This window comes from Numenius arquata, chromosome 2, assembly GCF_964106895.1.
Source record: "Numenius arquata chromosome 2, bNumArq3.hap1.1, whole genome shotgun sequence".
Taxonomy (NCBI): domain Eukaryota; kingdom Metazoa; phylum Chordata; class Aves; order Charadriiformes; family Scolopacidae; genus Numenius; species Numenius arquata.
The window spans coordinates 73,074,184-73,100,963 of NC_133577.1; the positions used below are offsets into that span (position 1 = coordinate 73,074,184).

Sequence of the window (26,780 nt, forward strand, 5' to 3'; positions counted from 1 at the left end):
ACCAAACTATTTAGTACTGATGTTTAGAGTCTAGTACAAGCGTAAGCAGATTTATATGGCAAAAAAAGTTTGTGTGGTCACAGCCTGTTGGTCCAATCAACTGCAGAGTAGAAGATAGTCATAGAAACATGTTTTCGAGAGAGCTCAAATTATCGGGGCATTAGATTAATATGAACTGTCATACCTCCACTCTGCCTCTGCTTTGCTAAACTAAGAAACTCATTATCAGTCAGTCATCTAAAAGGATATGACAGCTTCACATCCAGTTGTTCGGCAGCTTGAATGCAGTCCGGAATGTGTCTTCTGTTCCCTTGATGACCCTGCTCTTCTCTCCATGCACCAGCACAAGTTTATATTCATCTTCCCCCAATAAAGGCGTTGTTCATTTCACAACAGCAACAGAGTCCCTCTCCGCTAAAAATACATCATCTGATGCAGTGTAGGGTTACACTGTTTGTTTTATGGCTTGTAGATGTTCTGCGTAGGCAAGAATCTGGAGTGAAAATTCCCAACTGTATACTTTTTGCATCCTTGCTGAGGCCTGCCCTTTGCTCTGGATCAAATCAAATCCTGCAGCCTATGTTTTTTTAAAAAAAAAAGGCTAGCGACTTGCAGCGCTTCCGTCTGTAAACTGCCAACCTGCAGCACAGCAGGAGATGCTCCACACTTCCAGAAGAATAAAGCACTTGATAAAGTGTCATGTGGGATATCCAGAAGCACAAGGTGCTTTTTAAAAAGGTAAGCAAAACCCAAACGAGTCACAATGACGGAGCTGTGGAAGGACACCAGGGCTATCTGACACACTGAGGAGGGGATTAGGTAAGCGGGAAGAGAACGGAAGCTAATGTGGAGAGGCAGGGAGTAAACAGATTGCAACAAGTACCTCTGGTCTACCAGAAGTGCCACTAGTAATCCTGCCCATGCATCATCACCTATAGAGAACGTACATCTTTGCATCATGTCAAAGGAGAGCCCAAGCCTCTAGACATCCAGGCTGTGCTAAATCCCATCCTTCTCAGCCCCCTAGAAAGCACATATCCCTACATTCACATATCCTGTATTTCTATTTTGCATATCTCTGGGACATTAACAACATGGAAGCCACTCCTTGATGCTTCAAACGTGAAGACCCATTTTCCACAAGCACAGAATGCCTGTGACAGGCAGGAGACCCAGAGACCCGGCAGCTGCCACTGTAGCTCTTCACAACTCTTCCAGAAGTCAGGTCCCTGCAGCGTGAGTACACACCTCCCCTGGTGAGGGAGCCTGGGCAAGTCCCCATGGGCTAGTGTTTGCCCAGGTCTGGGTGCCTCAGCCTCCCCGCGGCACTGCAGAGGACAGCAACCACCTGCAGGGCCAGGGGCACAGCTGGAAGCATGAGGTAACCTCCCTGCTTAGAGACAGCTCCCTGCGGCACAGCCAGCATTTCCCATTTTTTAAAGTTAAAGGCCTCGGAGACAGGCCCTGCTCAAGGCCAAAAATGTCCCTTGTGTTTTTGAGGGGCTTCTGCTTTGCAGCAGGGCCTTGTCCTTACCCTGAAAAGGGCAGGCAGGCCTCAAGCGCCCCTCACCTCATGGGCTCCCCTCAGGCCTCGTGCCATGCCACAGTAAAACCTTAGGAGAAAAGGAAAGAAAAAAAAACCCCCAAACTTAGAAAAGGGAGGGAAGGACCCCGTTTTGGCAGCAGTGACGAAAAATACCCTCACAAACACCACGGCCCCCAGGGGCGTTTGGCGGCGGGGCAGAGCCCATCTCCCTCACTGACAGAGCGGGGGTGCCCCTGAAAGGGCCGCTAACGGTCCCTGCTAACGGTCTCTGCTAACGGCTGGAGGGGAGGCCGGGCATCCCGCCGCCGGGCGGGTGGCCGGGGGAGGCCCGAGGAGGCGCGGGCTGAGAAGGCCGGGGCCGGGGGCGAGCGGGCCTGGGGCGGAGGCCGCCGGCGGCAGCAGCAGCCGCGGGCCGCGCCGTCGAGGTGGCGGCCACGGGGCCGGGGGTGCCCGCCCCGTCGGGGCCCCGGTGCGGTGCAGGCTGGAGCAGCGCCAGCCCGGCAGCACAGGGGGCGGTGGAGGGAAGGGAGACACCCGACTTCCCCGGTGGGAAAGCCATGGCGGTCGGGAAGAAACACTGCCCTTACTTTGGGGTCGGGGTTGGTTTTGCGGGGGGAGAGGGAGGCGAAGCGTCCGCCTCCCCGGGCCTTGCTCCCGCAGGCTGGCTTCCCTGCCGCTTCAGCAAGCGCTTTTCAGTCGCCGCCGAGTCTCTTTTTGCACTGTCTCACCCCGGTATTACTTTTACCGGTCTCCTCTTCAGGCTCCCGGGGCCAAACCTGGACTCGGGGGGGGGGGGGGGATTTGCACCGCCCACCCGGCCCCGTCCCACCGGGGCCGAGGTGCGGGGAGCCCCGCCGGCTCTCCCGCTGCCGGCCCGCCGGGGGATGCGAGGGCACTGCGAAGCGCTGGGTTTCCTCTTTAGCAACCTCGCCGCTTGTTTTGCTGTGTGGGGTTGGTGGCTTTCTTTCTTTTTTTTTTTTTTTTTTTTTTTTCCCCGAAAGGGAGAGGGAAGGGGGGTAGTCTGGGTGTAGGGAGGGGAGAGGGGGAGAAGAGTGGAAAACGTTGGCTCTGTCCATGGTCAAAGTAATTCAGCTATAATCCCCCTTTCTCTTCCTCTCCTGGAGCTCTATTCATATTCTAATCACAGCTTTTCCTTCCCTAAACCAGCCACTTTTATCAGAGCCCTAGCTTTGCACTTTTACTTCCACTTCCAGCACATACAGCCGCATGCAGAATAAGCAACTTTTTTCCAGCCTCCGTCCTGGCCCCCCTCTCCCCCCGCAACGTGCTAACCCAAAAAGGGATCCTCGCATCCTCGGGCTAAAAGCTGGAAGGGAACACGAGTTTGAAAAGGCACCCGTTTGGTTCTTCATTTCTCTTGGTAATGGGGATCTCCCCCCCCACTCCCTGCTTTCCCCAAAGTCCCACGGAAAGCTCTCCGGGCCAGCCGCTCTCGGCGGGCAGACAGGCCGGTGGAGGGGCGGCCCCCACCCCGCCGTACCCTCGCTCCCCGGGGCCGCGGGGAGACGGGCGGGGGTCCCCGCCGCAGACCTGCGACTCCGGCACCGCTCGCCGAGGCACTGGCAACTTCTCTCAACCCTCATCCTCCTCCGCTTCCCTACCCACACACATCGCCCTTTCCTTTTTTTTTTTTTTTTTTTTTCCCTTTCTCCCCCCCCAGTAAACTAAGCTTACAAGATATTTGGGAAGCTGTGCAACTTCCAACGCCATGTGCCCGCCAAGGATCCCAACCCAGAGCCCACCGGGAGAAGGAGGAGGAGGAGGAGGAGGAGGGGAGCTCGGCGGCGCTGCACGCACACCCGGCAGCCCCAAAGAGCACAACCCCAAACCTACTGCCCGTTTGAAGATCTAAGCCAATTTTGATCTCGGGCTGTAATGAGCCAAAGACGTTGGGTGGGGGCTGGGGGAGGGAAGGGAGGAGTGGAAAGGCCGCTGGAACTTTAAATAAGAAAAACGTTTCTAATGCTCTAATAGAAGAGGGAAGTCGAAGTGTTGGGATTGCGTAGATCTAAGGCCCCCCTTTTTGGAGGAAAGCTTTTCTTATTCAAAACAGCATCACAATGGGCTTCACATTGAGCCTTGCCACATCCCCATCTGAGTAGCAGCCATTCATCAGGCTGGCTGGCCTATCAATGACATTTCTCCCATCAGGGCTTCTATAAAATGATGCTTTTTCCCATGAAACATCCGCAAACATTTTGACGGGTCTGGCTTTGCCCTGCTGGATTACGGAGTGTCCCTCTCTCCCGCGCTCTTCCTCTCCCCTTCCCCCCCAACTATCTGCCTCTGCCCTCCCTCCCCACCCCCTCGCCGCCACCCCGCTCCCTCTCCCCGCGCATCCCTGAGACAGGGGCTCTCCGCACCCCGGGACCTTGGGGCTCCCGTCCCGTCCATGGGAAGAGCATGCATTGCGGGTTGCTGGAGGAACCCGATATGGACTCCACAGGTAAGTTTACCCCCACCACTGTCCCCCCGGCAGGCACCGGGCTCCTCTCGCCCGCCGGGGAGGACTTTTCAACTTGACCGTGGCGGCGGGGACAGCGCGGGGGGGGCCGCCGGCCGCACCGGCCTCGCAGGCAAATGAGCCCGGGCGAGTGCGGGGGAGCGGGGTGCGGGGGGTGCTGGGGGGGAGCTCTCGCCCCTCGGCTGGAGTCTTGCGGTTGCACTTGCGGATACGATGGAGCAGAGGGTGGGGTTTTTCCTTTCTTTTTCTTTCTTTTTTTTTTTTTTTTTTTTTTTTCTTTTTTCCTTTTCTCCTCCATAGGCTGCCGACCGGCAAACTAATTCCTGCTCCCCTTCTAGTTGTTAGGGCGCTCGCTTAGGATTGAGCGGAGCCTTTCAGAGGGGTGAGAAAACGAGGTTTATTAAGGAAGATGGTTGGTGGGTTTAGGGCGAGCCCAGAACCCAGGTCGTCTTGTCCCACAGCCAGAGCCGGGGCTGGGCTTTGGGGAAGGGCAGAGTGGGTCTCTCCCCTCCGCATCCCCAAACGATGACTTGGCCGGTCCGGTAACCGGACGGGAGAAGGGCGGCTGCAGTCCTGCCAGCGAGGAGCAGCCCCGGCGGGAGGCGATGGGGACGAGTTCCCGAGGGCCGCGGCCCGTGCCCGGATACCCGACGGCCGCCTCTGACGCCCGGCCCGGCCTGGGGGGGCGCCGGCTTTCCCCGGGGGCATGGCCCAGGCCTAGGTCTTCTCTTCCCAGCGCGGCTGTCAGCCGGCAGCCTGCCGAAACCGCGGGCCCTTCTCCCTCGCTCTCTCCCGCCGGCCCTGCCCGAGCTCCTCCCGCCGTACCGAGCCCGGTTTCCACCGGCCGTAACCGCTGAGCGCGGCCCCAGCGCGCCCGCACGCAACGGAGGGCTGGCAGCCGCCACTGTAACCTTTGCGATTTTAATTTATTTTATTAGCACCGGAAAACACCCGCTCATCCTCTCCCTCCCTTTCTCCCTCCCTCCCTCCCTGCCCAGGCGTTTCCCAGGCAGACAGCTGGCAGGTTCGGTAGGGCACAGCCCGGGGACATCTCCCTCGCTGCCCGCTCCTGCCCTGCCCCGTCCCCTCCTGCAGCCGCTGTGACGGCGAGGTGGCCGGGGAGGTGGCCGGGGAGCGGAGAGCGGGCTGTCCCAGCCCCGCCGGTGCCCGCAGCGGGATCGGGTCCCCGACGGCCGCGGCGGGCCGCCTCCCGGCGCTCCCCCGGGGCGCCCGCAACTCCGTCCCGGCTCCTCCGGGGTCGGTCGGCGCCTTGCCGGTGTAGATGGTGCGAGGGGAGGCTGGGGAGGGGGTGGGGGGTGGAACGGGATAAGGGGCGGCGGAGCAGGACAGCCCCGGCCTCGGAGCCCCTTCGCTCCCCGCCGCCCCCAACTCGCCAAGGGTTTTCTCACCCCTTCGCTCCCAAGGCGATCGTAAAATTTAAATATTGATTAAAAACAAAGAAACAAACAAACAAAAAACAAACAAAAAACCCAAACAAACAAACAAAAACAAACAAAAAAAAAAGAGAGAAGGGGAGGTTGACTGGCCCCGCTCGGCTGCGCCTGCCGCGGTCCCGGCGCAGGGGCTCGGGGCACCGGGCGAGCTCGGTCCCTTGCCGGCCACCGGCGACACCAGCCGGGTTTGGGGCACTTTTCCTGCCGGGGCACCGGAACAAAACCCGAAGGGAGGTTGTTCCGGGGAACAAGTGCTCGGCGGGGAAGGAATCGTTGTGTTCGGGTTAGAGCGTGTGCAGGAGTTACTAGGGTGTAAAAGAAAGTTGTCCTTCTGCCCAGCGGCACTGCCGAGAGGGCGTTAAGGGCACTGCTGACAACTTCTCGTTGTCGACAGTAACGGGTCTTTAGGGAAAGAAAAAAATCAAACCAAATAATAATAAAAAAAAGCTCCGCGTTTTCTATCCCTGCATTCAAAATCGTCGATCCTCAGGCTGAGCCTCTGTACTATTTGTTCCTTAAATTCAGTATGGTTATAATAAATGGCAGCATGATTGATTAAGATAATATTAATCAGAAAACACTTTAGTCTTGCTAAACAGATGGCAAGAAAAGTGGAGCTTTGCAGTTGTCTCATTCAGACACCTTAACCTCCCTTTCAGAGCACTTAATCCAATTAGCTTTTCTCCTGAGTTTCAGTTGTTATGTAAAGATCCTTTTGCATTGTGGAGAAATATGGCTTCATTGAAAAAAATCAGTCATGTTTTAATTTCTCCTTAACGGTTTTTCCCTAAAGCAGCGGGATAAAAAAAAAAATATATATAAATCACTCGGGGCTCCGATTTCAAGGCAGGGGAATAGTTTGGTTCTTTCCCCTTCCCCCAGCAGTGCCGTGTGCTTCCACCGAGTTCAGCTCACGGTCCCCTAACCTGGGCACTGACCCGCGGGGGCTGTCACCAAGCCTAAACCTAAACGGGACAACCCCCCACCCAGCCGCTCCCCGCCCAACGCAGGGGCCGGGACCGGCGGGGCAGCGGTAGCAGCGCCCGGCCCCGACAGCCCGGCCCCGGGCACGGCGCGGCGGCACCGGCAGCGCTGGCGGGAGCCGCCCTCGGGGCTCTCCCGCTGCCCGGCGGGACCCGGCCGGGGAGCGGGACACCCACCCGGGGCGGGGCGGGGGGGAGCACTGGGTCATCTCGGATGGTTTGCAGCAACTTTCCCCGCATCGTTTCGTCGCCGCCGTTAACTCCGTGAGGCGCCCGCCCGCCTCCAGGCGTAGTTTCCTAAAGCACGTAGTTCCCCCGAGCCGGGCAGGGAGCCGGCGAGCCACCGGGAGAAGTTTGAAGCCCCCGCCGGGGGCTCGCCTGCCCGCCCCTTCGCTGTGGGGCAAAAAAGGGTCGCCCCGGGGGGGGCCTTGCCTGGCTTTTGGGGCTAGCTGGGGCGCGCCCGCCGCCGCCTGCCCTGCGTTTGGCCCGGCTTTCCCCCCACACTCCCGCCGGCCCCCCGACACCTCTGTGCCCGCAGGCTGCCGGGGGGGCCGGATACCGCTGCACCGGGACCCCATCGCCTCTCTCGGTAGAGGCCAGCGGGGCCCGAGGGATGGCGGCGGCGGCGGGGTGGGTGCTCGGGGCCGGGCGGGCCAGCACCCGGGGAGCCCCGGGGGGCGTCTGAGGCGGGGCGGGGGGAGACTTTGCGGGAGATCCCGAGTATTAATAACAGGTTTCCACAGCCGCAGCCCCCCCTAGTGACACCGGCACGGTGAGCTCCAGAGGCGCTGCCGTCGGGGGGTACACGCCCGGGGGCGGGATGGGGCGGCCGCGGCGGCAGCGCGGGTTGGCACCCGGAGAACAGGGAGCGCCCTCGCCCGAGTGCCGGGCGTCCCCCCGCAGCCCCGACGGAGCTCTCCCCGCCGTGTGCCGCCCAGCCGGGGAGCTGCTTGCGGGGGCGCGGGGCGGCGTGGGTTTCCCGGGGGGCTGCCACCCTCCCCGTTCCCGCCGCACCCCTGGGAAAGCTCCCCGCCGCACCGCTTCAGGGAGCGGGAGCCGAAGGGAACGGAGGCGCTTTCTTGGAGTGCAACTTTTCTGCATGACTCAATAAATATCCCTCGTTATTTCAATGCTGGAGGCAGGCAAAAACTCTGCTGGTTTCAAAGCGCTAGATGGATGAGATCCTTGGGACGTGAAGCTGAGACTTAGGAGCGGATCCAAACCCCATTAAAATCAGCAGAAAGCCTTTCAGTGCTGTCAAGGACGTTGGGATTAGGCCCTTAAAGCAGTTTGTGTGAACCACGAAAAGCGGGTTCCAGTGCCTGAGAGGAACACTTTGTGGTGGTGGCCAGATTTCGGTCTATATTCTTACCAGTATACAGGTGCTGTGGCAGTGATGGGCGATCTTTTTCATGGGCTTGCCATTTAAAAAAGAATCTAGCATATAAGCAATGATTGAGGAGAATTAATGGCTTTCATATCCTAGTTCACTTAATGAAATCACTAATATTGGTAATAAATACTTGAATGCTAGTTGGGAAAGCAGTTGTGACGTTTCAGAACATATGCATAACGCTGAAGCGTGCAATCCCAGGTCTCTATTTTTTTGATCCAAATGAGTGGCTTTGTTGCTGAAAACTGTTTGCTTTCCTTATTGCAACACAGTTTACTAACAGATAAAGAGGAACTTGCTATTGGCTATTTTTCTCACTTTTCTTGAGTACTTTTCATTCTCAAGCAAAAACGTGATTTACTTTTGCTTCAGTAAATAAAAAAAGTTATTTACTGTTCTAGGATTTGTGTTTATAAACTCTCTTAACTGCTGAGCAGTTAAGATGATCCAATGATACTTTTGAGTCCTACATTCGATACGATACAGACATGCAAAAGAAATACCACTGGTCCTTTATATAATCGAACCTGATGATTTTTCTTATGTAATTTCATACCTTATACGATTTCGTACATGAAAGAAATGGAACAACAACAACAACAACAAAAAAGCAACAAAAATGTTTTCTTTCCTGCTGGCTGCGGAGTTTCTGTGGACAATGTTTGCACAGTAGGGCCCGATCCTTGGCAGCTCCCTCTGCCTTAAGCAGCAGCAGAACTGGAATCCACACGCAAGTCCCAGCACTGGATCAGGTCTTCATTCCTGAGGGATTTTTTTTTTTTTTTTTTTAGAAGTTTGTAAAATCTGTGGGGATTTTTTTAGAGGTTTGTAAACTGATCAAAATTACCTTGAACGAAGAAGTTCATCTTCTAAGTCCGACTCAGAGAAAATAATGGTTTTATGATTTATTTCTCTGCTAACACATTTATTCTAAAATACTTAGGGAAAGGGAATTGTGATACTTTTCACTGCTCTGAAATCTGTTATTTACCTGCAATAAGGAAAAAGTCTTTAAAAGGACGTAAGGAAAAAAGAACTAAAACTAGCTTTTGCATAAGGATGGCCAGACAAATGTAGGAAACTATTTAATTTATTTGAGTTACGGTTTAGAGTTTACAGTCCTCAAGATTTTATTTAGGTAAAACCCTCATTAAAGAAGGGACCCTGGATTCAGACAGGTTCAACTTTTGTCTGCGAGACTGTAAAGAAACCTGTAGCCTCAGTGGGTCCATCACTGCTGCACCTTTATGGTAGTAAACATCTATCGAGCAAAAGATCTTCTCGAAATTACAAGAGACCATTTTGTGCTAAGACATATGTAACGGGAGTTAGAGCTGTCCCACAGAAAGTCACTGGCACAGTAATCAGGGTCATTGGCTTGGCTGCTTTTAGAAAATAAGGCTGTTTTTCTGCCACTGGTGCAGTGAGTGTGCAGGCAAGGAAGAAGGTTAGTGTAGCCGTAAAAGCTGCAGCGTCCCTAAGTGTAAACACCTTTGCATTTTTCTAGCTTAACTTGCAAGTGGTTTGCAAGTTAGGACAGCCATAAGGAGGAGCCTCCCCTGGGGTACTATTTCTATACATAGAATTTCACCGTAGCAAAATAAAGGCGAGATCGTGGGATCACTGAAAACCGCGCAGTGATGAAACATCAGTACCTCTTCAGATGAAGACTTTTGAAAAGGTGGCCTTAAATACATCCGGGGCTTGACGGTTGGTGACAATGGCTTTAGAGCAGCAGTGGGCTGTCGTGTAACTAATACAAATATAAGGTCAGTCCTTTGGGGATACTTGATGTGACATTTGAGTCCAAATAATTAATTGAGTCCAACAATTCCATGAGCAGTGAGGTTTGTGAATTTTCCGAGTTCACCCACTTGTCTGTTTCCCTGCATCTGTGCTGGATTTTCTATTTGTTTCATTGTGTCTGAAAATGAATAACCTGTACGATCCCACCCTGCTGGAGCCCAGCGCCCCGGCGGCCGAGGGGATTTGATTGCTAACATTCTAGTTAGGAAGATGGATCGCATAAAGGATATTTGATGGCTGAGCGATCCTATAGATAACAAGTGTAGGAAGGAAGAGTACGTGGTGATGATTAAGCCAGTGGAGGTCTGTGTAGGGGTTTTTTTTGATATGTCTGTACTAAAAACATGTTTGCACACACCTTTTAGGTCCTATAGAACTGTATACATGCATTGGAGAGTTTCTGTATTTAAAACTGTAATAGAATTTGCTATGAGAGATGGGTCCCTGTCCTGCGATGCCTGCTCCACAGGGGAGACACCTGTTGAAGTCTGTGTGTGTGGCTTGGAGAGGGCAGGTGCCCAGGGTTAGCTCCTGATGATCCCTCCCAATGGCTGGGAATGTGTAATAACTTAATTGCAGATATTTTACATGCATAACTAGCCGTCCTGGCCTGTCTTCTTTCCCATTTATTTTCTCCCAGGAGATTTGCAGCAAGAGCAATTGATGAGCTATAAAATGCTGGCCAGTGTTAGAAATGGTGCCTTATGAGTCTTTCTGCAGGAGCTGCAGTTTCTGTATGTAAATAAGTGTTGGGGTAAATACTTTTGGCCATTCTTCCCTTTCTGATAAATTTGCAACCGGGAAAAGTGGAGAGGGTTAAACAGAGCCTTGTATCTCACTGTACCCAGTAAGGAAGAAAAAGCTCATTTGCAGTTTAAATTGCCTCAAGACTAAAATGCAGGGCTCAACGCTGTCTCTTTTCCTTCACTTCAGCTACAGTTATGCACTTTGTTTTCTTTTATTGGTAAGTGACCTTAATTTCTCTATGATGGAATTTGTTAGAGGAACTGAGGAGTTGATTCACAGCTATGAATGATGGGTTTGCAATTAATTAGCAGCTTATCCTGAGCATTTTTGCATAGGTTCCCAAATATTATGGTAATGGGAAACAATACATTTTAGATAGCTGGAACGTTCTCTGAATGAGCAAGTCCCTGAAACTTACAGCTGTGGGAATTTGAGGCATTAATTTCAGAGCAGCAGGTTAAGGATGTACACTGGGATTTCATTGGTTTTCTAGGCTTGCTGAAGTCTGATGCTGTGGTCATCGCTCTGAGAAACTTCCCACCAGAGCTCTGGGTGCTCATGAACCCAAAGGCATAGACTCAAACGCTTCAAAACACAAAATCCTCTTCTCTAGGGGTTTTGATTTGCTTGCTGAGATTATATCTAGATACAAAGAGATTTGCCTGGAAGTAAGGACTACAAGTTTCGAGTGTTAGGAATTATTGCCTTTTTTTTTTTAAAGAATACTGTCACTAGAAATAGAACTGCTTGTTGTTGCTCACCTCTTTCTTGTATTTTTAAACTTTTGCTCCATAGAATAATACTATCAGACTATTGTGTTTCCTTCAGTGCAGCCATTTTTACTGGTTTGGTTACTTGGCGCAAGACTTGCGGACATTCACACTAAGTTGGGTAGAACTCATTATAAGAAAAATATCTTACACGTAAATGAGACCTCCATGTCAACAAACCAGGCATCAGCTTTCTGTTCTTGTATAGATCTGTAAATTCAGATCTGGCTTGTGCTAAACTTGTAGAACAATATAACACCAGAAATGTAGTGGCGAGGGGAATTTAAAAGTAGTGAAAAAAGCCAAATGTAGGGGTAAATACAGATACCACTAAATGCAATGATAGAAGGGTTAATATTTTATTTTTTTCCAGAATACTATTAATTGCTAAACTATATCAGAAGTGCTAAAACTACTTTGGCTGCAGCTGAGGAAAGGCAGTGTGGAGGGGGAGCCCAATTCATAAGTGGGATCTCATGAGCAGTCATCCAGCGCTGGGAGGAGCCACCTGTGTCCCAGAGCTCGGTTCCCCCATGGTGACAGCAATGCATACCTAATTTGAAAGGCCCGACGGAACATCCTTTCCACAACCCATGACACTTTTCAGCACCCTGTAACCAAGCTGCAACCTGCTGCAAAAGATCAAAAACTCCTGTCTGTCAGAGGCCAAGCAGGAAAGGCTGTATGTTTTACTAATATTCTAGGATCTTGCAGAAACAGGCCATTTATTGAATAAAATTTGTGGATGGTCATAGGAAGTAGACTTAATCCTATCCTTCAGAGGAGAAAAAAGAATAAATTCCCCAAGAACCTGACTTGTGTGGTTCCCACCTTATCTGACATTCAGTTTAACCATGAACGTGTGGCTGGATGTCTTAATTAAGCAAATGGGTATTTAATGCTGTTAGCTTCTGCAGCATAGCTTGTAGGTACTGTGCTCTTGGCTGTTCCCATCTCTGATGCTCAGAGGAAAGTAAAATCCTTGCTGTTCCCCTACCCCTTACAAAACTTAAGCAACGTGGGGAAACAAAAATTCCCGTCTGGTCCTTAAGGTGACAGTGACCGGATAGACACGGTAAGAAAACGTGGTGCAAGTGAATGTGGAAGTGGAGTCCTACTCCACAAGTGCTATGTGTCAGGATACAGCAGTAGCATGGTGTTCGGTGACGAGAGATGCCTGCTCCTGCCGTGGCTGTTCCCTGGGTGCGTGGGCTCATGTGGTGGCTGGAGGGAATGGGCTTCTTTGCAGAGCTTCAACACAGCCATTTGGCTCTGAGTCTCAGACCTGGCCAAGCAGCGGGTCAAAGATTTGCTGGCCAACACTCTCAGCATTCCAGAGTCATCAGGAGAGGAGCCGTGCCCAGTGCTGCATGTGAGATGGAGATCCTGGGTGCTCACGGTGTGACACCGTAGTGCACTGACTCAGAAGAATAGAGCTTAAGAGACCTCTGAGGTCCATGGCAGAACAAGGTAGCTGCCGGGTGAGACTTACTCCATGCCTTGTGCAGGCTGAGGGCTGGGATGCCCAGCTTCCTTCTTCCCAAGAGGTGGCAATAACAGATCCCACTGGTCGGATTGACTGGCTTACACAGATTTCCCAACGTTGGAGCTCACATTCCTCTCTTAAACACAGTGTCACAGGGACAATACTGATGCGGGGGGCCCTCTAATGCAAACATTTTTTTTAAAAAAATGAGTTGTGGTAGGGGTAGCAAATGGCCTCCATTGTAACGAGGTGGGGAGAACTGGGGAGGACTGCATTTAAAGAGTGGTTTAATCACATGGATGGAGCGGCGTGTTCACCTCTCCTCCTTGCTGGGTCATTTCCACTTTGAGCTCTGCAAACAGACCATCTATTGAGCAGTTAGTATTCAGCACTGAATATTCAATACTAGACTCTTGTTTTGGTGAGTCTTAGGCAAAAAAAAAAAGGAGGAGGAAAGAAGACTTCTCTTTTTTCTCATGTTCCCTCCCTGAGTTTGCTTTGCATATTGTTCAGAGGAGATTGGAGACTTCTCAGAAAAGCCAGGCTCCTAGTTTTAAAAGCACTGGTCTGGTTTCACAGTACTTTTTGAGGAAAAGGAAGAGACAGCATGGAAAGGACTAAGTTCATACAAGGTTTATAAATCTGTAATTCTAGGCACTTCAGGACTGAGTGAAGACTTTCCAATGAGCACATTTAGGCTGTAAACTTAATCGCATTAAATGCTTGCTCTGCATACACAGGTTAGTTATGATAGGTGCCAATCTTTGTGGGAGCATGTTATGATGATTTATTCATGTCTCCTCTGCTAGTTTTGGTATGCAGATATTCTCTGGGTGCTTGTTGAGAGCTGGAAGAAATTTGTTTCTGTGTAGTTAGTGCCATATTTGCTCACAAAAATGGTTGTGAGTAATGTCATGGCTGCATCCTTTGACAGTAGTGAGCAACTACTAGGTTTGGAATAGATGCGCATAAAGTGAGGAAAAGTGGCCACCATTTCAATAAATACAGTATCTCTTTCCTTTGATTCACGCTCCTCTTCAGTCAAGTCATGGTCTCTTTCTTACTGCTGTGATTAGGTCCTGACACCTGAGTTTTCTTTGCACATCTGTGTCTGTCTCTTTTTTTCTTGTTCCTTCAGTCTCCCTGCCTGGATGCTGTTTCTTATGAGAAATATTTATCATAGTTCCATCCCTTCGGGACTTGACCTCTTTCTTGATTAAAAGAAAAAATCTCCACTCTATAGTTACTCTTTCCTCCTATCTTATTTTTGACCATGCCCTTTTCTTTGTCATTCCTTCTTTTGTTTCCTTTCTATTCCTTTTTCATGTCCTTTCCAACAACCAGCCTCCTCTCTTCTCTCACCTCCCCGAGCCCCAAAGCCAGCGTTTCTTGCATCTCCCACCCGCCTCACATCTTGTTGTTTTGTCATCATTGTGGGCCCATCTTAGTGATGTACTACAATTTCTGCGCCAAATTGGCTTGTCTGCTGGAGTCATCAGCTCCTGAGGCGGAGAGAAGCATTTCATGCACTTGATGCAAATCCTGTTTCTTGTTGAGTCACAGACTTCCTGCTCAGCCAAATGACTCCAGCCTTGTGCACTGGTGAAGCGGGGCTGAATTAAGGATTTGAGGACTCCATGTCTTCTCATGCACACTGGTGAGCTGAGGGACCATGGCAGCAGCCAAGAATGTTTAACCCAAGAGCTAGTGAGCAGAGTCTGCTGTAGGGTAGGAGTATAAGAGATGTTGTGATAGGTACGCAGAAGTGAAGGCCCTCCTCTTATCAGCTCTGTAGTGTGCCTTACATTAATACATAAGAAGTTAATGAAATCTGGGGCAAAAATGCCATCAAGAGACTGTCTTTTATGGTGCAGAAGCATGAGGGTATGCTTTGCAGTATGCAGAGTTGGTGCTTGGAAAACATGTCTTATGTGCGATTATCCTTCTGATGGAAAGATTGGCTTCATGTTGCACACCCATGTAAGTTAACTGCCCTGGGAGAACTGAACTGGTCAGATACTGGTGTCACTAGCTTAAATGATCCTAGGTGAAAGTGAGGAAATGTCACTGCAGTGAAATTGGACGGGGTGAGGTTCTCTTCTCTGTTAAATGAGGAATGGCCTTGATATGGCAAAAAACAGGAGGCTGTTTATGGGTCTGGTGAAACTTACTTTTCAAAATAAAGTGAGAGATAGCATCTGTGTATTACTGGGAGAGGGAAATGGCTACTCCCAATTAACATGCACACCGAGTTGGAAATGTGGTAACAACATTCTATGTGATTCCAGAGAAGGGAATAGGACTTTGAAGTCCTATCTGATCCAGGTTGGAAACTGCCCTAAATGCCAGAATCAATATGCAGAGGAATCTTATATTCTAGGGTTCCTGACTCTGCTTGATCTACATTTGGGATGCAGCTTCTTAATGAAAAATCTTGTTGACAGAGTACTTCAATGAAAGCATCACATTTAGATGAACTTCTACATAGTACACAGAGTAACAAGAAAGCAACATATCATAAATTCCAGTTTTCCTACCCAAGTATTCTAGGTGAGTTATAAGACAATGAACCTTGGCAGTTTTTGTTGTATCGATTTAAACACAGTATGCAAAATTTTTAATACATCTTATCAAACAGGTTAACAGAAAATCAGTACTAGGAGTGAAGACTTGGTTAAACAAAATGAAAGAACCCTCACAGATTCAATTCCTATGATATCATAGTCAATTTCTTGATGTTTCACCAGAATCACAAGTCAAAGAAAAAGGACAAAAACATTCCTGCCAACATCTAGTAAGTGCCCTGGACCAATGTCCATTAACCCTGAAATAGTTCCAAGAGAACTGTATGCCAAGAAATGAGAACAAAAGAAAGGACTACAACAAGAGTGCCTGACATTTTGCCCTGTTGGAAACGAAATAAAAAGTTAGATTAGCAAACAAAGCACCAAGGTATCTGGCAGCTTGTCAGGGTAGCAGCTCTACCATCTGCACCAAGGCCATGTGTCACTGTCATCCCTGAGGAGCAGGTCTCTTGGAAGAACAGAAGATGGCTATGCAGGACCAACCGAGGAGGACACTGGCATGATTTCCTGTGGAGCTTGAAGATGTTCCTGACAGCTCGCGAGCACTAACTGAAGGATATGTGCCTTGTCAGCCAAAGCAGCCAGAAGCAAAATCAGGCTCTGTGCGACAGGTCCACCTCGATGGTCAAAGAGGAACTGTTTTGTGAACGAGGACATGAACTCCATGTGGTGGAGTAATTGGAGGGAACAGCAGTTGGACAATGGCCCTGATATGGTCTCACAAACCTTTCATTTGACAATGGAGAGGAGGGAGATTACATCACCTATGAAAGCCTGAATCTTAGAAAATCCCCATTTGTGTGATTAGTTGTCCTTAATAGCTTGTTCTGCTTAATTTTTGTTGATTTTGGTAAGTTTAATGCCCTCCATGGGAGCTGGTGGCTGCCTAGCCCTGTCTTGTTACAGGCACACAGTTGTTCATAGCATTGTGCAGAGGCCAGGCTAGGAAATCTTGCTCAGGTCTTGGTTTTACAGTAGATGGAGGTTTCAGAGAGAGGGTGATTTTTGTTTACTTTCTGCTCGAGTGGCAGATGTACCTGTAACCAGCAGTCCCATGCTGCAAGGTGTTTGGGAGGTTCAGAATGTGAATCCTCTGCTTCTAGCCAGAGCAGGTGTGATGTGCAGCAGGTACTAGAGCAGGCTTTCAATAGTTTGAGGGTCTGACTTTAGGTTTATCTCCTAATCATTACCCCTGACAGAAAGGGATAGTCTCTTTTGCCTTTAAGGGACTGTTTTAAGCTAGTGATTTGTCTGCTAAGTTGATATGACTGAATGAACCAAGGCATTCAAGTGTTGTAAGGCATAGTTTTCACTTGCACCAGAGGAAATAAGTCCTAAGTACTGTCTCATTTTTTGCTTTACTTCTACTCATATGGCAGTTAGAAATTAGGTTTGCAGCACACTAACGGATAATCAAAGAACACAGGCTGTTCAGACATTATGAATTTAACATCTGTAGAGGTTAGAATTTCTCTGTCCATGGCAGTGGTGCCACACAGACAGCATGAACAAAGGGTTTGTTGGGTGGTGGCATGTCTCAGACCATGTTCAGCAAGACAAGCTCTGCAGAGAAAAGCGTCACTGGATCATGCAGACCTTGGCATTTATTCTGAGACAGACAACAGAAGAAGCTGTCAGGGTAGCAGTGGTTTTCCTAAAAAAGAAAAGCTATAGATTATCATCCCATCAACACCACTGAAAATTTTTGTGACAAATATCATATCTGGTTAGTACCATGGGCTAGCAAACTAGAAATGGGAGGTTCCATGACCTTCGGTCAGCCTCCTGAGCTTTTGAGGTACTGCTTTTACCTGCTAAATCTGCTTTTTGCAACCACTTTCTCTTGGTCTAACAGATCAGATGAGCAGCCAGGCAGTATTGCTGGCCAGCTCGGTACTGAGACACTTGGCAGAGATGCTGCAGGAGGAGATGAGTAACTCTTCCTTCTGAGAACGATGAACAAATAACTAAGGGGGGTGCTAAGACTTCATACGCACAACAGGAGTTCCTCCTCTGTCACAGGAACTGTAAAATTAAGTCTGTCATCAGTTCTGAGTATTCATTTTTCCAACAGGTCCTCTTGTAAATTCACTAAAATTTGGTGTTACCTTTATATTCACATTATCTACGTTTTATATGCCTTTGCTCACAGTTACTTTGTACTTTTTTCTACATTTACTTTGAGAAGCAGGGGAAGAAATTACAAGAGCAGCTGTGAATAAAAATAAGGAGTCAGACTGTTGCAGCTGCGCCATCCAAGTTGGTACATGGTTCAGGTAGTAGTTTGAGTCCTGGCAAATCTCTAATTCTTATTCCAGAGGTGTATATTTCAGTGACAAGCAAACTTTTGTGGAAGAATTGCTGATCCCTGTGCAGAGCAGTAGATAAATTGTCATGCTTGTTGGCAAAAAACTTTAAAATTTGGGGTATGGGAGCCCATCTAGAACTGAAGGTGTATGAGAGGGATTTCTATGCAGCTGCTAGGGCTGTAGTGAAATAAGTGTTTGGTGATTGTGCAGGCTCTGATACTGTGATTACCACAAGCCTCAGCTATGTTTCTAGAACATGAACATTCATACAATTTCAGTAAAAAATAGCGATTCAAAATTATGCCAGTGATACGACCACATCCAGATCAGAGGATATGGCATAACTGGGGAAAACCAGTGCAGTTAGTACCACTGTAGGGTAAGGAGGTGAGGCAAAATGCAGCTCAAATTAGGTGACCGCAGAGTTCCATTCTGCCTGTAAAATCTTTTAATCTCCCTTCAGCAAGCACACATGTGCCCGCAGGGCTGCAGCCAGAGGCTCTGGGTACAGTCACCTCCCAGCTGTGGGGTGCAACCCCTCCAGCTGCTTTTGCCATCCTGCCTGGGTGCCGAACAGGACAGGGTGGCTCTCAAAGGCCAGAAGAGGCTGTGATTACAGGTTGTGCTAATACTGCAGCAACTCTGAACCCTTCTGGCAGAACAGCAGCTGCAGAAGCCAGTGCTACTTGCGATCAGGCCCACCTCCTCTGCCCCTCCGCAGAGCGGAGCCCAGGTGGCTTTCTCACTGCTCTCGCTGTGGCTACGCACATGTGGGAGCAATGAATGCTTTCTTTTCTGGGCTGCGAATATGCTAAGCCAATAACCATTACACAAACAAGACGGAGTAATTATCTCATTAAAAGTACTGGCAGTATGCAGGCACCTCTGCTGTATTCTCTCGCCTCGAATGAGGCTCTGTAGGGAGAAGCCTTTCAAAGGTGTCTTCTGGGAGCAAACTCTTCCTTCTGAAGGAGGTAATGTGTCAAAATAATTTGTCAAAGATGTATTTAAAAAGCAGTTTGTACTCCTCTTTCCTGATAGTTTGTGAAAACTTCTGCCCCTGGGCAGCTCTCGTGTGTTTGCCTCTATTCTGGGGAGTTCCAGCCTGTTTGAAGCAGCATACCAACAAAAATAGGCTTGTCGTCGTGAGGAGCCATGGTGGACACAAGGGAAAGCCATGCAGGCCTCTGTTCTGGCAACTCTTAAAAACAAGCTCAGTTTAAACTTCTGTTGTTAAAAGCATGGGGGACATATTTAATGGAAGAGGAATACTGTCATGCTTGAAGTTCAGTGTACGTGCCAGTCTTAGTGAGATTAGGACCAAAAAGAGAAGAGGTGAAATGAGAGCCAGAAGTAGTTCCATAGTTCTTTTTAATCCGTCTTTCAACACTTCATTGGGAACAGTTTATATTTTTTGTTTGCATCATGATAAGTTACTCTGTCAGAAAATTGACACTGGAGAAATTATTTGAATAACCGTCTCCTTTCCCTCCTGTTGGAACCCTGTGGAAGATACAATGTATTTGTATTTAGTGGTATACCAAATCATATAACAAAAATTATAAGGCTGAGGGACATAGTTGTGTGCTTCATTATAATTTACTTCGGTTCCTTGCAAAATTAAATACTTGACATAGTATCTAAAGGTCCATCCTGGACTGTAATGGTCCATTTAAACGCTATTAAATACACCTTAGTTGCATTTTTTTGCTAACAAGATTGTAATAGCCTCCGTATCTTGTTACAGTATGGAGTTATCAGTGTGTGACTATACTACATTTTACTACTAGATATTGATTTATTTATTTTGCCTGGATAGTTTTTGGCTAGTGCTGATCCTTGCTCAAAGCACTGTGCTGGTACAACTGAGGGTATGGTATGATGCTGGGGCTCAGGGTGGGGAGGAGTTCTAGGGAGTAAGGAGGGGAAGTGCCGTAAGGCTTGATACACTGAAAACGCAGTGAGTAAAATTACACCCTGTATGAGACAGAATGTATTTTCTTTTGCTCTCACAAGCCCTTCCCACTAGAAATTTGGGGTTTCTATATGTTGTGTTGATGATTCATCATTATTATTGGGTCTGATATGCACTTCTGCTTAATCACTGAACCCTCCATTAGTCTGTGACTGTTCCCGATGTGAATTTCTGTCTATGAGAAGTTTGTAAGGTCCAAGTGCAGTAATTTAGGCTTTAATCGTATAAAACCTTCCATGCCTTGTGACTCGATGCCTGTCTAGAACTGCAGCATAGTGTGATTGGCATCAGCCTTGGGAGCAAGTGATGAAGGCTCCAGCTAGGAACGGGGAAGTTTAGCCACGGGTCTCTTCTTCCAGCTCTGCAACCAGTCTCCCTGGGACAGACACCAGTGCAGCATGTTGTGAGGACAGGAGCATTTGATGTGTACAGGGCTTTACCCAGTATTAACTCTGAAAGAACTTACAAAAATCAAACTTAGTTTTGACTTTCTGTTTTGTTTGCTCTGCCTCTTTCCCTCTTTTTTTTAAATTATTTTTAAATTTTTTTATTTTTTTTTTTTTTATATTAGGCAGGTGCTATCATATCTGGGATCTGTGGGCTCCTGAAAGGAATATTTTCAATTTCAGCAAAACTGTGGCTGTATTTTCTTTTAATGCCTGAAGGTGTTCTTATTAATATTGGGAGTTAAAAGCTTTGAAAAACTTTTTTTTCTTTATACAAACAGTACAAAATTTCTACTTATTAATATTTATTTATACTATGTATTAATATTTATTTATACCACTTATTAATATTTATTTATACTTACAACACTCAGTTTATGAGATAATACAGCCTTTAAATAGCCAGTTGATTTTGTTGCGTTTTGTGATGTGCCAAATAATTTGACAAATTTGCCATAAATTCCCTGACATTTTTGCTCAAAAGAGTTAGTTTTCTTCATTCTTTGCTGCCAGACAGGTCATGTATCTTTTCAGGCTCAAAGAATTTCTATCAGCTATTTAAATGCAAGGCCACAAAGACAAAGCCAGACTGCAGCGAGCTGAACTGGGGTGATTCAGGACCAAAGGAGTTGCAGCACATAATTAAGCAGTAACTGCGCCCTACTCCAGGACTTTGTCTTGTAGTGTAAAATGTTTGCTTTACAATGAAAAAGGGGCATATACGTAGTTATCAGAGATAGTACGTGAACAAGGATGGTGAAAATTGTTACCGAGTGATGCTTAAAAAGTTGTTTTTCCTACTACTTAGGCAGGGAACATGACTAAAGATGGCTGCTGCCAGTTCCCTGCTGCCGAGGGAAGAGGATGCATCCCAGCTTCCCAGCTCTCTGTGCCGGGAGGAGAAGAAAGGGCAGAGCTGGGCATCGGTCTCTCCTTGGCGCTGATGGCAGCCGCCTTTGCTTTTACTCCCTGCAGCTGGGCTCAGAGCCAAAGGAATTATATACAGCCATGGCTGTGCGCTGAAAGGAGGAGGAGGAGGAGGTAGGGTAATCTTTCCCAAGGCTTCCTGCACCTCTCTCCCATGTTGTCCTCAACAGCAAGTTTCTCTTCACCTCATCGTGATCTGTGAGGTTCCCAGCTCCTGTTCCCCAGCTCGTAGCACTGAAACGGGAGAGGAGAAGACTCTATTAGCTCAGTTTTAGGGCAGTGAAAGAAATCTGGCACGAAGCAGCCATCTCGTTGTGTTGGCCTTTAGAGGAGGAGGTGCTACACCCCCACCCGATGCAGCTGAGCAGCGTGAGAAGGGAAAGCCTCGAAGTCTGAGTCGCCGCAGGCTTGTGGGTCGGTAACCGAGCGGGAGCTGATTAGACAGCACAGGCCTCGTGGTGTCAGCAGCCTTAAAGTGATTTTTGTACAAAGCCGTGTTGAAATTGATGGGAGAAGAAATATCCTGAAATCCTCTTATTGAAAATAAGAGTTATTTTTGCTGATTTTTCAGAGGAGTACCTCAAGGGAGCAGGCTATAGAGAAGAGGCAACGCGGTCGTGAGGCTCCGTAGGCGCAGGGCAGATTGATGGTGCATGAGGAAGATACACACAGGGACATGCTTGTACCGACAACGGCAGGACCGCAGTGTGTCGACTACCACAGGGAAAACAGGCAGAGGGAAGGGAATGGCCTGGAGCTGCCACAACCTCTCTTACACTGCCTGAAAACCAGATGGGCACAAAGCAACAGTACCTGGAGTCTTGTGGCAGGGCCTGGAAATCAACCTTGAAGGGCTCTCAGCAGACCTTTCTGAAGTCCTACCCAGGTGCTGTTGCCCCTTTGTGTGGCAGTGCAGTGTGTGTACAGAGGAATATACATGAGTTTGTGCAACTGTCTGTGTTTAAAAAGCATTTTGTCTGCAGGATGTGTTTGGCTGTGACTATTACTGTATTTATTTATTGGCATCAAGTGCTGAAATGAAGTCATAGCAACTTTTACCTTCTATAAACCAGATGGGCAGCTTTCCCAAGACACTGGGCTTCTGCTCTCCCTTCAGGTTTGCTGCTGGGCTGGGCTTTCTCTGGCTGACAGGCCACTGCCTGTGCTGGTAGCCCGATGTGTCTTGGGGAGGGTGGCTTATGGAAAGGAATCCGCAGCCATTTCCGTGTCTTTGAAGGCGTTTCTGGCTCTGGCAGTTTGCTGACGGCCAGGCCTGTTTCCCCTTAGTTCTTGTGGATCTCTTCGCTCAGTGGGGTTGTTTCCTGTCGTAACTTGTGGGGTTATCTTGCAGCCTTCCCACCCGTCCCTTCCTTTTCGTGCTTTGACCACAGGGAGCTCTGTGAACATAAGTTCATTTCTGCCCACGTTTACGCCCTTGAAAAATAAACTTATGAGGGGGGTAAGTTTATTGTAGCGATATCCAGGGACTCCAGGCAGACTCAAGGACCCCTATTTCATACTTTGTCCAAGGAAATGCATAGGAAGGTGCAACTTTCACCCTGACGACACGTAACAGTAAATTCTGCCGAGCCTGGTGCATCCTCTCAAGTCACCAAGGAACGTATGTTACACGTTCCAGAAAGAGGAACAGCAGAGTCAAATCAATGTATTGATATTCCTCATCTGACTGGTGGGAATAAATTGGAAGTGAGAAAGAGGGGGGACGGGAGTGGTTGAGTACCCACCACAGAGTGACAAAGATTTGAGTAGCTCAGTGGCTGCTGACTCGCTATGTCGGGCTCATACCATCATGGAAAAGGTCTCAACAGGGCCTGGGGCTCCACCAGGGTGAATGGGATCATAGGACTGGACTTCAGAGAGCACTGTTTGAGACCCACTGTAACAAAAATTCGCATGAATGATTGATTTTACACGTGAAGCGTCCTCCCAAAACCAGTGGGAGTGCTCGAGTACATAAGTCTTTGCCAGGCTAAGACTTTGAAACACACAAATTGCATTAATTTCTGTTGCTCACATGAAATGATTATTTTTTTTCTAATGTGTCATATGATGGGGAGGGGAGAGAATATCCTGAGGAGCTTTGTGATGTGCATGGGAGCGTTTCGGCCTCTGTTGTTTAAAAACAAACAAACAAACAAAAAATGAAACTAAAAAGCAACAGCTAAGTTTGAAAGCAAGAACAGATTTTGTTGCTAAATAACCTCAGACTGACCACGTTTTAACAGAAACGCTGCAGAACACCATCTGTTGAAAACCGGTGCTTTATTTAGTTTTTTATGTTGGAAGTCTATTTTTTTATGCAAAGCCAAACATGAAAAAAGAGCATTTTTGTTCTTTTGCAGAGAGTTGGATTGAACGATGTCTCAATGAAAGTGAAAACAAACGTTATTCCAGTCACACCTCTCTGGGGAATGTTTCTAACGATGAAAGTAAGTAACTTGTCATTCATTTAAAATGAGTATGAATGTGTCCAAGTGCTAATTTCTTGCTATATGTTGCAACATTTTGGTGATATTTTTAGTACTCTGTAGTTCAAAGAGTCAATTCAGTTGACACATCCAATAGTTCTTTTTTTTTTTTTTTTTCTGGAATATTTGCTCCTTTGCATTATTTAAAATGAAGTAACACTATCTATTAGTTAAAACAACCAGAAGAATTTGTGTGTCATTGAGTAAAGGTGGGATGACCTCTAATATGTGTTGTTAGTATTAACTCATGAGTAAAACCATCTGTTTTTGCTTTTTACTGATGAACACCATGCAGTTGAAATACGGGGGAAATTGTGCTGTTTTTCAATAATACTGTATCAAATAATACATACACATTCTTTATATTAAGAATTAAACATCATCGGATTTTTTTTTCTTAAAAATCACATATTAAATCACAATATTGCTTGCTTTTTAGTCACAGAGAGGGAACAATTATAAATCTAGCTGATTTTAAAATAGCTATTTTTTCTTAACTCTTCTAGTTATAGTAATTTTATATCTTGTTTTTTAACAACAGCAGGTAATTAAAAAGACCCCAGGATACCTTAAAATAACCTAATTGTTGCGTTTAAAATTATAAGACAATTTTTAGTTTCACATTTAGTTTCCCTGTTTATGCAATTCCTATTCTACTTAATTTGCCTGAAGCAAAATACTCTCCATGTTAGTCTTCCTCTCTGTATTTTGTATGTTAGTTCATGTTACAGGTTATTAATCCAGACTGAGTTCTTTAATGCAGAAAGACTCACATTTTTATAATATTCAAGCACATAAGTTTGGAAAATGTATTTTTAATCACTTCTTAATTGCTGAATGTCCTTTTTATATTTTTTGTGTTTTAAGAGAACTACTTTGCTTTGATGTCACAGTAAAATTACCTCAGTAAAATGCCTCACAGCACAGTGTTTTAGTGGATCAAGGAATTTGCTATATTAAGGCCCTACTCTTATTTGTCCAAGGTTCTCTTTTCAGGCAATAACTCTTCTGGAGGAGAATGGTATTTATTCATGACTCCCAAGCTAAAGGACAGTCGATAAGAATCCTTAAAGACAGATAATAAAACTTGGATATGTTTGGGTTTTTTAGTTTTTAAAAATTAAGGAATTATAAGTTATTTTTTCTTTAAAAATAAAATTTTAGTGAATTTTAGTGAATTGTAATGAAAAACAAAAAGCATCTGTTAATTTGCATTTTACAAGACTCATGCTCACATTTAAACTGAAAGCACATATAACAAACTACTGATAGTTTTGCTATAACCTATATAGGGTAACAGATCTAGAACAGAACATAAAAGGTTCTGTTCTAGACTAGACTTATAATTATGACATGATATTTATTTCTTTTATAATAGCTAGTGGTGCTAAATGATTGCCTTGACAATACTGTCTTGACTGTGAGTCTAAGGAAAAGCTCACTAAAGTCAATAGGGTTGAATCCTGAATTCTGAACTTATTAAGAGTCTGAAGTCGCATCTCATTCATAACAGATTCTTTCCATCGCTTTCTCAGTAGCATCAGTGAAATGAATTTCGTAAGACTCTCAGGTAAAACTTCCACATACCTAGGGACAATAAGAAGTGGACCTGTGTGGGTTAGCAAGAGCAGATAATGGCATTGAGCAGATAGGATTTTTGTTCATTCTGCTTTCTGGTACTGGAATTAAGGAGCAAGTGATGACAATGAAAGGTGGCAAATTTAGAACTGATAAAACAAATATGTAAGTGAATTTATCCCGCAATTTGTGTGCAGAAGACACTTTCACAGTATGTAATGGAAACCCAAATGAAAGTGATAGCTGATTTCGTCAATCTTCCTTCTTAATAGCCAGTTCTTCCAAATGCTTCCTTTGCACCAGCATTTCTGCAGTGCAGATAAGAGAATTAATCCACCTGAAAAGTCATCCTTTTTTCGGGGGGTGTGGGGGTAAAGAGGAAGGCTGAAGCAGGAGTAAGAAAGAAAAATAAGCCACTTGCCCAACAGCAAGAAGAGCAATAATCTGTGAAATCCAGAACAAACTAGAAGTTTTGCCTTAGAAGTCATTGCTTCACGTGCTCCTTTCCAGCCCTTGAGTACTTTCTAACATTTCTCTAACAGTGCCCACACACCAACCAAGAAATTTCCAAACCATTGTGTCACTCTTTGTCCGCCCTCTGTCATACATTTACAAACAGCAGGAGGCAAAATGTTTTCAGAAAAACCTATGTAACCCTATTTGAATTCTTCAGAATGATGGTTGAATTGCTGTTGTCAGTGGACCTCCAGTTTTCATCTGCAGCCAAGGCATCATCCATCTTTCTCTTGACTGCGTAGATTTTTGTCTCTAATACATTAGGTAACTGTTGGCTGGGCTCTACGAGAGGAAATGTGGTTTTGGTGGTGGGTTAGGTTTTTTTTTTTTCGCTTGGCCTTGCATCCAGTGAAGACTATGAGATGCCCTGTGAAATGATAATGCTGTTACTCAGTATTGTGCTTCCTCTTGTGACTGTTTTTTCCTGCATGTTTTTAGAGTTTATAGGGTTTTAGGACAAAAGTAATAGTTTTGCTGGTCTCCTTTTCTATAGTTGAAGTATGCTACAGAGCCATACTGTAGGCCACAGGGGTCCTTTGCAATCTTCTGTTCTCATCCAGATATGTCCAAGCCTCTTAAGCCTGCATTACATTGTGAAGGGAAGCAATGACTCACAGATGTGGATTCCCATAGTTTTGCTGCTTCTTGGGCCGTTTCTTACCCTCTTGGAACCTTTTAAGACCCCTCCCAAAACACAGCTTTTATACTCTAATATAAAAATTCTAGGTAAATTTTATTTCAGCTTCCAGTTTTTTAAACATTTTTCCTTCCACCACTTCTGCACTCTATATGTTAGTTAAAAGATCCACAGGAAAAGGGAACGGTACAACCTCATATCTAATAATTAAAAATAACCCCACAACATTTTCTGTGTACTGTGCATTGAGCCAGATTCCACAAATTAACATAGGGGTCCAGAAGAATACAATTCAAGGCTTATGCAAGTTTCAACTTCAGCTCCATGGGGAGAGAGTCATGATGTTACATGATGAAGTGGAAGGGTTACTAGTCCAAATTTTTTTGCATATTTAGAAATGTGAATATGTAGACAGTTCATATGAGATAAAATAAAAGATTCAGACTACTTTTTGCACTTCAAAAGCAGTGTTCAAAATCTGTGTTCAAACTGGCTGAAATGGAAGATTTATCCAATAGTTGTTTTGTTTTGTTTTAAACTAAACATCTTGCTCTTCCATTGAAAAGAATGCTTAAAAAAAGACACTTGATTTAATTGACATTTTCCCTGGAGAAAATCCTTTCTTTTTCAATCATACCTACTCAGTTA

The 26,780-nt window shown here is 46.7% G+C and overlaps 1 protein-coding gene across 1 annotated transcript in view; it reads left to right on the forward strand.

The window, feature by feature from the left end:
- The first annotated feature begins 22,703 nt into the window (after positions 1-22,703).
- The window catches only part of RFX4 (regulatory factor X4), a 78,465-nt gene continuing 74,388 nt past the window's right edge, over positions 22,704-26,780 (forward strand). Inside the window, exons 1-2 of the mRNA XM_074167501.1 lie at positions 22,704-22,731; positions 23,276-23,362. Of these exons, the coding sequence (XP_074023602.1) occupies positions 22,704-22,731; positions 23,276-23,362 (115 nt within the window). The remainder of the gene's footprint in view (positions 22,732-23,275; positions 23,363-26,780) is intronic.